This window comes from Centroberyx affinis, unplaced genomic scaffold (genome assembly GCF_046629955.1).
Source record: "Centroberyx affinis isolate AG114_WGS23_722 - 3 ecotype Tasmania unplaced genomic scaffold, CSIRO-AGI_Caff_v1 ptg000530l_1, whole genome shotgun sequence".
Lineage (NCBI taxonomy): Eukaryota > Metazoa > Chordata > Actinopteri > Beryciformes > Berycidae > Centroberyx > Centroberyx affinis.
The window spans coordinates 1-11777 of NW_027279178.1; the positions used below are offsets into that span (position 1 = coordinate 1).

An 11777-nucleotide genomic window follows, 5' to 3' on the forward strand; every position below is an offset into this window, starting at 1 on the left:
TTTTCCACGAAAAGCTTATTTCTCTCAAATGTTATGCACAACTTTGTTTACATCCCTGTTAGTGAGCATTTCCCCAGAATTTCTCTCAAATGATTTTCTCATCTGAGCTGTAACCAAGTAAAATATTTAAAATTGTTGCATGTTGCGTTTCTATTTTTGTTCAGTGTAGCGTATTTCTGCTGATAGAGCAGCGGCCTTGGTCTTGATGCAGCCTGCGTTCATAAAATACATCAAGACTATTTAGCTGAATATTTAACTGCAGTAGGTCTTTAACACCCTGAAATATGCTAAAAATATATGCTAAATATGATGACGTTTTAGTGGAAGATATGTTTTGACATACATTTATTAAAGATTCTTGTTAAAAAATTAAAATGCACTGGCGACAGGCTTCCACTCTGAAATCCCTTTAAGTGCTCTGCTGAACTTGTCTGACCAAACCATCTGTCAAACCTATTCTCAACAAAGAGTGGATGAGTGGACCGGGGATGGTAACACACACAGACACACACACACAGACACACACACACACACATACACACACACAAATGCATGTTTATGCTCACATGCATTCACCTGTACCCACATACAGAAAGTACAGAGGATGAGAGTAAGTGCCGCACTTGACCCACGAAGCCCTCTTGGATCAAAGTGGATGGTTGAATCCTGCTGATAAGATATAATTTTCCATGTAGCTCTGCTTGCTCTAATCAGTGTTTCGTGTGTGCACTGCATGCCTATTAAGTCAATAATAATGACTGTTTTCACTTTGTATCTGTATCTGTGTCCTCCTAGAACATCAACAGCAGAACACAGCTATAATATTATTCTCTGGTCAGATTTCAATCAGATAGATATGTTCACCGTTTGATAAAGCCCTACATAATGCACTTACTTTGTGTGGGTCTATGTTTTTCTCTTTGTGATGCAGTGAATCAGACTACTGTATGTAGATAAGAGGTCTGCGACCAGTGCAGGTAAGAGCTCTGCGGCACTTAAGGCATTAGGGTCGTCTTTTTTCACCGTAGTAACCGTCCCCTGGCAACCAATGAGAGTGCCAATTATATTCATAGTACTCCTTAGCCCTCAGGCGCCCCCATCTTGCTCACACATACCCTTCCTCATCTTTTCTGTCGCTCACACCCGCTTTCTCCTCCCCTTTTTGCGTATGTGTGCTTGTGTCTGCATGTGTCTGCATGTGAGTCAGCTGCAGCCTCAGCACCTGGGACCGGACTTTCAGCCTCCACAGGGGAAACAGCATCGTTGACATTGTGAGTATATCAGATGCTTTTTATGTTGTCATTACTCTTTTAGAATTGATCTGAGTGAGAGTTTCTATATCTCAAATGTCCAGTGTGACTGTATATGCTGTATTTGTTTTTTGATTATTTGCTATTTGATAGTGAGGTGTTATGTTATATTATGGAAACTGATAAAGTGCTAATGGAGCTAAGTTATAGCTCTATATCTAGATGGTTTATCAGTGAGTCTAACATTTTGTTTCTTTGAAATGGAGTGAAAATTCATATGGATTTGATGTTTTTATACTGGAGAGTGGCCAAAAAAAAAAAGCTTATGAGGATTATGTCATTTAAATTTCAGGCAGTTTTTATTGACACAAAACTGAGCAATTTTACCTATTGATTCATTATTCTCCCATATTTTGCCTCAAATATTTTCCTTTCACGACTAGTCTTTATTTACTGTTTTCACTAGGGATTAGCATACACTGAATCTCATGCGCATGAATGTATTTGAACAGTCTGTCTTTTTCTCCACTCGTTTGTTTGCCCAGTGTGTCCTGGGAATAAGACCCTGGTTGTCGGCTCTTCAGGGCTCCAAGCCAATATTCCTCCAGGTGTGTGAGAGAGGAGAGGGAGGTTAATATGGGCTCCAGCTCCTCCTCCTACGCCCCCAAAACCATTTACCTGAACGTGGATGGGAAGGTTCAGAAGGTGGGTCCAGTACCAGTAGAAATGTTTTAATTATTGTGTCTTTTCCTATTGTTTTCCTTGCTGGCATTCAGTTTAGTCTCCCCACTTCTATCAGGAATGTATTGTGACTTAACAAATGTTGGTCTTGTCTTTTCCACCACAAACCCACTGCTCTGTTGTGTGTGTGAGACAGGCTGGTTTTATAAACTTTTTAAACAGTTTCATAGAAATTTTAAGTAAAAAAGTCTTATGTTTTTGAAGTGTTATATACTGTAGATAGGTTTGGGGAGTAGTAGTTTACATAGAAACAAAAAAAAAAATGGTAACTGTAGTTTGCTAAAAAAAAAAAAAAAAAATACAGGAATCAGACTACAAACACTTTTGATAAATAGGTGATTGCTTGCTGGATTAATCAGAATGATGTTTGCAGATGGAAATGACAAGTATGAGATGGTATTCATAGTATTCCCATGATGTCACATCTATCAATATGGTGCTTAATCATATACACAGCTAATTGGCTGTGGCTGTCATTTGATTATAGTCACCTGTTAATTTATTACAATCACCTATTACTTCCCTACCCAGATGGCCGTGTGGTGATGTAACAGGATACTATGAATACATAAAATTAATTTTACATTGGTTGAAAACATGTTTAACTACAGTACAGACTTTTGAATTTACATACATAGATATTCCATACATAAATAAATAAATTACATAGATAATTCAATGTTGCAAAATAATAAAAAAAAAAATCTAATAATAATAACAATAGTCATAATTTTAATAATAAAATTATCCCAAAATGTTTGAAAATAATCACAGCAGGTGTCATCTAATGAAGTTTATTACATTTATTTTTATTACATACAAGCAGGTAATCAGAATTTAATAATGGGTTAAATAATTCAATTATTTTTAATTCCCCTCCTTGAAACAGAAAGCGGGCATTCCCAGTGGACTCACCTCACCTGACATGGTGCTAAAAATAGACCATGATGCAGTGTAGTGTCTTACAGGTGTCCCTGACGGAGCCAAACACCTGTTCTTAACAGGTTACACATGATGCACTATTTTCTGCTCTCTTATAACTCTAGGTATATGGGTCAAAATGGGGATTTAGATCTATGTATCTCTGCCCCAAAGTCTCCAAAAGCAGCACACGAGCCACTGCACAGTGGTGAAGTAGAAAAGAAAAGATGTGGAAGAGAAAATAACATCTCACATTGACTGATTTCAGCCTTTTAATTATAGCACTTACATAGCAACCGCACAGCAATCATTTGAACACCAATGACAAATGGATGAGGAGGGCCTGGAGCTCAGGGTTTCATGTTGCAGCGTTCCAAACATGCTGTAGTATAGATAAATTAAACACTTGCTGGATCTGGTGATGAAGAGTGTTTCAAGTAGAGAGCTGGGGATGACATCTGTCTGTTGAAGAGCCCTGAGCCCGAGGGCTGAGGGTGAATGTTTGTCTGCTACACCTGCTGCCTTCAAGATATAAGATTACTGTTTTTCTAGGATGCACTGGGCATATCAACCCACTTCTGACCATTGTAGACAACAGTTTATGTATGCTATGTATAATGTGGTGAGGTGTTGTATACTGTACTGATTTGCATGCATGTTTTTGTAGGTGAATAGTGTGGTTGTGGCAGTTAGGCCGTGGATAATGTTGTTATCTCCAAGAGCTCCATGAACTCTTGCACTCCAGCTGTCTTGTTCTTTCACATCGTTCCTTCATTGCTCTCAGTGTTAACTTGACCTTATTTAGCCACAGTCTGAACCGGCTCTTATGGACTTCACATACATTCCCATGTGACCCGCTTGTCTAAATTCAAATACGTGAAATTTGATAACCTTCCGGCTACCCCATCCGAACACTGAGGCCTTATATCAAAACCACAGCAGCTGTTTGTGTGCAGGTGTGCCTTTGAAACCCGTGTAGACACAGTTGACTCTGTGTTGGATTTGAGGGCCAAGTGGCTGCACAATACAGGCTTTCTCATAAATGTGTGACCGTGATGACATGAATTGCATTACTGTGCGCTGTTAATAATAATAACATAATAACCTATCTACATCACAATACAAATAAATACTCTCCCTCTCCCTCTCCCACATTTGTTTCTGGATTAATACAAAAGGAGACGCAACTAGCTTGTGTCTGAGCTGACGAAACTGCATGACCAATAAAAACCAACTGTGTGTCTCTGTCAGGTGGTGTTCAGTCGGCACTGCAGCCCATGTGACATCAAGGAGCTTCTGTGTTCCTCATCCAACATCCCCAGGTCTTCATTTATTTATTTATTTATTTATTTATTTATTTATGTCTGTCTGTTTGTTTGTTTGTTTGTTTGTTAATACAGGGACAATGCAATTCACCTGCTGTCCCTGTGCATAATGTTAGATAGCCATTGAAAACAACAAAAACAGAATATGATGCAAAGCAATGTAGACAGATTGAGAGGATATTATATAAAGCAACACAGAGACACGACAAGTATCATAAAAGGCAGCAAGATCATAATGATCATCATGCAGGCATAATAAACCATGGCAGATAGGGAAGTACAAACATATTGGGAAGCCAAGCACAGTGACAGTAAAGCAGACATTGTCAAGTAACCCTGGCATGCAAACATTTAGACAATGCAATAATCAGACAGACATACTGTATTGGCCATGCACATCAAATCAGACAATAAAAAATACAAAAAACATATATTTTTCTTCTTCTCTTTGTCTCATCATCTTTCTCTTATTGCTTTTTTTCCCTCTCATTTAACAAAAGTTATGTCTATTATGTCAGCAGGCTCTTTCACCTCCTCGTCTCTCACTCTCCTCCTACCACTCCTCTCACTCCTGCTTCTCTTTCTCATCCTTTTGCCGCAGGAACACTGCCATCATGATGGTGGACCCAGAAGGTGCCTTGGTCTCCATAGATCCCACCATGCCAACCAACTCTCCAAAGTAACACAGCAGCATTATGATATTGTCTATATATTTTATCAAAAAAGTTTACAGCATTTCAATTATTTTGACTTACCTATGCAGTCAATTACTGCTCATTATTATAGCTCAATTCTCATCTTTTTCAAAACCCTCTGCATTGTTTCAGATACTCTTTCTGTAAATATACTGAGTTTTCTTTGCAATGTGACACATTCTTAAAGTATTGGTAAACTTGGTAAAAAAAAAAGGATGCTACTGTGACTCTTTGAGAAATTATGCAAACTTTATCTGGACTGATGATGATTGCACATCTGATTCCGTCACAGCTCTTTGTACAAAGTTGTCCCTGTGTCTACTGGTCAACTTGGAGGTAAATTCACTGACCTACCACAGTAACTAGCTCATTGGCACACATACACACATGAACAAACAGCACGTATACAGAGAAATTAATTATGACATTAGATTAAAAATACTAAGCTCTTCACCATGTGGTTGCTGTTCAATGATTTATCACAAGTGTGTTTACCTCTGCAGAGAAGGAGGACATGTTTCAGAACGTGTTGACTCAGGTGGCCGAGCAGTTCAGCAGGTAACGTCTGTGTTGTTGATGTTATGTTATGGCTGAAGCATGGCCTTCCCCACCCTCACACATACCTCACTGACACCAGTGCCTTTCAAACACGTTTAGAGATAATACTCCACATTTTCTAACCATACATACTGCAATGCATAGCAGCAAGTTAAAAGACCGTACGCTGTTTCTCTCTTGTTATCTCATATTTTTTATTCCCACTTGAAGTTCAAATTGTCCCCATAACCAGGGAACAAAAATGAAAAAGAGCTATATGTCTTCTATCATTTGTTATCCTCTTACAGAGCTTTTCGCGTCAATGAGTTGAAGACCGAGGTCACCAACAGGCTAGCCATGCTGGAGAAGAGAGTGGAATGTAGGTGGTATTTTTTATACAGTTTCTCTGAAAGGGTCACATAGTTCGGATTTCGTATTTTATTTTAACAACCTGTCCTGAATCATTGGTAAAGAATGAAGCAAATGAAATTGAGGCACATTCCAAAATTGAAATGAAGCTGATTCTGACATTTTTGGGTTCTTTACTGATGGTAAATTAATGTTTGTCTACACTCCACTAAAGATTTGTGTTGTATTGTTTCAGTGGAGGGCTTGAAGGTGGTGGAGATTGAGAAGTGTAAAAATGACCTGAAGAAGCTACGAGATGAGATGACTTCAAGAGGTGGTGGCAGGTGAAATGAAGATCAAGTCAGCCACTAGGAGGCTCTTATTATTAGCCACATCAAATTTCAAATCTAATAACAATATCAAACTAAATGTCCTTCACTTTTTTCCTTTCAACTTCAGAGTGAACTGTCCTTGCAAATACAACTTCTCAGACGATGGGATGAAGCTCACTCCTAGACGAGATGTCCCCAATTATCCAAAGGTCTGTCCACTGGGATTATGGGTTCTTTCATTACTACTACAGTAACCGAAGCCAACTTCTGCATCTCTACAGCTTATGTTGAGCTCATTTATCTTTTTGGTATATACAGTACACGTTGTCTCAGGAGACCATTGAGGCGCTGAAGAAGCCAACATTTGATGTGTGGCATTGGGAACACAATGAGGTTTGTTGATATCACCACTTTGTCAGCCATTTCCACTCCAGGTCATCCAATTTTCATTCAATTGTTTTCTCTTTATAGCTGAATGATACTTCATCTTTATCTTATATATCTCTATTGCTATGTAATTTGTATGTAAATTTCTATTATTTCTGCTGCTGCTACTGTTTGAAGCTTCTTTTGCATTTTTGAATTTCATCACCTTTCTCTTCCTCTGTGGTTGCAGATGCTGAGCTGTCTGGAGTACATGTACCATGACCTGGGACTGGTGAAGGAATTCAACATGAACCCCATCACACTCAAACGCTGGCTGGTAAAGTCAGAACAGTAGAGAAACACTTAGTATGGATACATGCAGCAATGCACATGCTATGTAGGCCAGATTTAGATCAAGCCTCTGAAAGTCTTATGTTGGACTTCACTCCGACAGACTGGTTCTCTTTTGATAAGGAGCTGCTGATTAGGGCGAAGCTGGTTAAATGAAAATCAATAATGGGTACAGCACAGATTAGAAAATACTCATTAAAGGGTGCAGTGTCAGGAATACTTCTATCTGTTTTGAGAATCTGTACTCTGTGTTTGGAGAATCTGTAATATTTGTGACCACTACATTTTTGTCTTCTAGTTGGGCATTCAGGAGAACTATCGCAGCAACCCCTTCCACAACTTCCGCCACTGCTTCTGTGTTAGTCAGATGATGTATGGCATGATCCATCTTTGCAACCTACAGGTGAGAAGTGTGTGAAAAGTGAAAAGTGATGGAAGTAAAGTACATGTTGGATTTTACCATTTAAGTACTAAATCATTTTAACACCTCTTCTTACAAATCACTTACGGAATCATCTGTCTTTTTGAAACACTGACGAATGAATTTCAGGTTGCACAACGTTTCCAAAAGCATTTTGGACTTACACCCTTCATATATATGTGTCTGTTCTCCAGGAGAAGCTGACTCTCACAGACATGGGCATTCTGATGACAGCTGCGGTGTGTCATGACCTGGACCACCCTGGCTACAACAACACGTAAGGCTCACATTTTTCACACTTTTACCTGTCTGTCTGGCCACAATGTCAGGAGCCTAAAACAACTCCATCAACTTTCATCCTGTCTTCTCACATTGTTACCCCTCCCACACCAAAATTATGTATCATTATGGAGCTAATATATACAGTATCCTGCTAACCATGTATACATAATATCCCCATATACATAATGTACCAATATAGACCATGCAACTCATTATAGCACATGTGAAGAGCGGGAAAGAGGGATGGAACTCTATAATTAGACATGCGAGACGCAGCCATTGCATCTGCAGCATTAACTAGCTCTGTAGGGGTGCTGACAGATTGAGCACTACAGATGCCCATTCACCACAGTATGTTTTGAAATACCCTGCACAACACTGTTGTCACTGAACTGTGAAACTAGTTCAGCATGGAGAGAGTTCAGGTATGAAAACATGCTGACTCAGATTATGCATGTTGTTTGTGGTCAAAGTTCTACCCGGTCGCTTCTTCAGGTGAGAGGATTTTTAGGGTAGTCAGGGATACTTTCTGACAGTATGCTGTTAATAGGGATGCTTCAATGTAATCATTCCACAGTTGGAGTGACTAACTGATTTGTCCATCCCTCCATCCATCAGGTACCAAATCAATGCCCGTACAGAACTGGCAGTGCGCTACAACGACATCTCTCCGCTGGAGAACCATCACTGTGCTGTGGCCTTCCAGATCCTTTCTCTGCCTGAGTGCAATATCTTTGCGAATGTGGATCCTGAGGCATTCAAACAGATCAGACAGGTGGGGAAGATGTGCAAGTATAGCTGTCCTTAGTGAACAGTGAAACAGTTCTGTAAAAGCAAAATGAAGCCAGGGATTTCTTCATCAAGTCTTATGATGTACAGGATTAATCTGGAGAATATGTTGACTTTGTGACTTGATTTGTAAGACAATGTTCATGTAAACCACAGGACTTTGACTTTGCTCTTGCGCCTCCAGGCAATTATCACCCTGATTCTGGCCACTGACATGGCCAGACACGGGGAGATACTAGACTCCTTCAAACAAAAGGTGGACAACTTTGACTTCACCAATGAGGAGCATGTCACATGTGTGCGTATACATTATCCCTTAAAATATCACATTGCATCTCCACCTGACAGAGATCAGCTGTTTATTGTACACATGAAGATGTGACCTCGGCACAAGCCAGCCTTTATCTGTCAAGTCTGTTGTAATCAGTATAAGCCATAGGGATTGTATTAGCGTAATTGGGTGAGTGGTCACAGTAATGGATGCTGTAAGGCAAGGCTGTGTGCGTTGATGTAGTGTATAGTGAAAAGGCTTCTTTATCCTCCATTTGGTGTGTGTGTGGGCATTGTATATGTGTATATGTGTGTGTGTGTGTGTGTGTGTGTGTGTGTTTTCAGCTGAAGATGGTTTTGATCAAGTGCTGTGACATTTCCAATGAGGTGAGGCCCACGGAGGTAGCTGAGCCCTGGGTGGACTGCCTACTGGAGGAGTACTTCATGCAGGTGACCTCAGCCAAAACGCTCACTTTACCCCTGAACCCATAAGGTGATGCTCAACTCATGATACTTGACTGAAAACAGCAGTAGAAACAGTCATGGCGATCAATAAACAGCCACAATAAGTACAGCTTTTCACGATTGTCCCTCATATATCTAAAGTGGTGATCAATTAATACACACTACAGTGTAATGGTAAGAAACTGCTCCTTGGTGAGGATGGAATGACAGTGTTTTGCTCCTGTGTGGCGGTCAGAGTGACAGGGAGAAGTCTGAGGGCCTTCCTGTGGCTCCCTTCATGGACAGAGATAAAGTCACCAAGCCCACTGCTCAGATTGGATTCATCAAGTTTGTCCTCATCCCAATGTTTGAGACTGTCATGAAGGTAGGCCTGTGTGTCTACGCATGTGTGTCTATGAGTGTGTGTATGTGTGTGTGTCCTGCATACACACATCCGCTTTGATTAACACTTTTTTCTAATTTGGCACACTGACAAAGAATGGTACTGATTGGCCCATGAGGGGCGCTATAATAACCCCTGGGCCGTTTGCCATAGAGATGTGAAACTGATATGTATGTGGACCTGCTGAACTATTTTGCCTGTAGGACCCCTAAAAATTGCCGCCATTTTTGATTTTTTTTTTTTTTTACTTTTCGTCTCTCGTCTTCTGAACCACAGGTCAGAATTACACAACATTTGTCAAGTAAAAATATCAATTTTTTAAATTTGCACAAAATTTTCAACTGTCTGTAAAATGATGACATAGTAATCAATCCACTTGAAATTCTACAGGTTGGTCAGAAACCTAATTTTAAACAGATCTACCAAGACACATGCTGATATGTTGAGATTTGAAGAACCCTTTTGAACTTACAGTATGTTGTGTTGTGATAATAACAGAGACTCCAATACCCACAATGCCTTGTGGGGCAATCAGGGAACTCAGTGCATTCTTTGTCACATTGTGGTAACCTGTTCATTGCTGCTAGCAGCTATATGTTTTATACTGTGGTGTCCATCAGCTTTTCCCTCAGATAGAGGAGATCATGGTTCAACCTTTGAGAGACTCTCGTGATCACTATGAGGAGCTGAAACAGATCGATGATGCCATGACAGAGGTATAACCTATTCTATCTATCTATCTATCTATCTATCTATCTATCTATCTATCATCTATCTATCTATCTATCTATCTACTGTATCTATCTATCTGTCTGTCTGTCTGTCTATTTATCCATCTAGATACAGTATCATCCTACTGTATCTGTCTCCCTCCCTCCCTACTTTGATGCATATTGTGCTGTGCTGTGTGTGTTTCTCAGTGTTTCTTTCACTAAGTGATATAAAACAATGCCACCTATGCAGGTTTTCCACAGTAAGATGAAGCCTAATAGTAAAGAAATCCAATGTAGTCAGTGTAATTTAAGCCTAGTGCTTGGTGCTTTTCACCTGTGGCTAGCAAACAAACTCTACAAATCATCAACCATGCTACTTGTTTTAGATGGGAGGGGTCACACACACCCACGCACGCACACACGCACTCACATACCCACCCACACATACACACACACACTCTCTCTCTCTCTCACACACACACACACACACACACAGTCACATGCATACACACACCCATCCAACCACTTGCTAACATAAAGGTGTGTCTTTTGTTCATTGAGGCACAGAAGAAAAAAACTGAAAATATGTCATTAGGCGGGAAGAAGAAGTAAGCTCTCTCTGCAGTGAGTGAGTGCAGTGGTAACTGTGTAAGTAAAAGCAACTGACTTGGTTGTGCTCTAGTGTTAGTCATGAGTGCCCCCTCTGTCTGCCTCTCTCTAGCCTCCCCATAGCTGTGGAAAGCCCAGACCTTTAGGAATGCACAGCACTTTCATCACTTTGTATATTCACCTGTTAAACAAACACCAGTGAGTTCATATCAATTTAGTCACGAAAAGGAAAACCATTTTCGGTAATCCCTTTTAGTTTGCTCAAACAAAATTGGTCCAAAGTCAGAATGTTTTGGCCGATGTGTAGCTCTCCATAGTAAAGAAGTCCAATAGTCTACAAGTTAATGAAAAAAAACAACTTAACAGCTAGAGACAAAATCAACCCAATTAATTATCAGATAAATACCATTCTTGCTCCTTTTCACAGCTGTATTATCAAGTCAGAATAAGACTTTAAATATGAATTTCGGTAACACTTTATAATAACCATCATTAATAAATGGTAAATTGATAGTTAATTAAACTTTAGTTAATAGTTATTTTACTGTTAACAAACAATGAAATGATCATTAATAATGTTTACTAATTATTAGTAATGCTATAATTTATGTTATTTTATCATTTGTTTGTGTAATATAAAATCATTTGTTTATAAATTATATATTGTATCATAGCTTTTTACCCTTTTTACCGTCTCTTATCAGCTATGATACAATATATAATTTATAAACAAATGATTTTATCACGAATGATAAAATAACATAAATTATAGCATTACTAATAATTAGTAAACATTATTAATGATCATTTCATTGTTTGTTAACAGTAAAATAACTATTAACTAAAGTTTAATTAACTATCAATTTACCATTTATTAATGATGGTTATTATAAAGTGTTACCTGAATTTCTTCAAAAGATTCATTTTGCCACTGCCATTTAAACTAATGCTTAAAGAATGCTGTTAAGTTTTTTTTTTTT

At 39.1% G+C, this 11777-nt stretch overlaps 1 protein-coding gene across 2 annotated transcripts; it reads left to right on the plus strand.

Annotated features, from left to right (window-relative positions):
• Nucleotides 1-1886: 1886 nt before the first annotated feature.
• Nucleotides 1887-10800, plus strand: pde9ac (phosphodiesterase 9ac). Of its 2 annotated transcripts, none has more exons than XM_071517848.1 (18): nucleotides 1887-1955; nucleotides 4164-4234; nucleotides 4839-4916; nucleotides 5225-5268; nucleotides 5436-5490; nucleotides 5778-5848; nucleotides 6074-6161; nucleotides 6277-6358; nucleotides 6468-6542; nucleotides 6766-6852; nucleotides 7165-7269; nucleotides 7482-7564; nucleotides 8188-8344; nucleotides 8543-8656; nucleotides 8974-9078; nucleotides 9329-9457; nucleotides 10096-10191; nucleotides 10750-10800. In XM_071517848.1, exons 1-18 carry the CDS (start codon nucleotides 1887-1889, stop codon nucleotides 10798-10800), a joined length of 1560 nt encoding a protein of 519 aa, XP_071373949.1. The 2 variants fall into 2 exon arrangements, with proteins under 2 accessions (XP_071373949.1, XP_071373950.1); XM_071517849.1 differs by having other exon boundaries at nucleotides 6074-6151; nucleotides 6279-6358.
• The last annotated feature ends 977 nt before the right edge of the window (nucleotides 10801-11777 follow it).

What these genes read in the sequence shown, in the direction of transcription:
- pde9ac (XM_071517848.1), top strand. Translation starts at nt 1,887, where the DNA reads ATGGGCTCCAGCTCCTCCTCCTACGCCCCCAAAACCATTTACCTGAAC. An exon ending in ACTTCAAGAGGTGGTGGCAG is followed by an intron (nt 6,162 to 6,276) that starts GTGAAATGAAGA and finishes TTTCAACTTCAG; the next exon opens with AGTGAACTGTCCTTGCAAAT. An exon ending in ATGAGGAGCATGTCACATGT is followed by an intron (nt 8,657 to 8,973) that starts GTGCGTATACAT and finishes GTGTGTTTTCAG; the next exon opens with CTGAAGATGGTTTTGATCAA.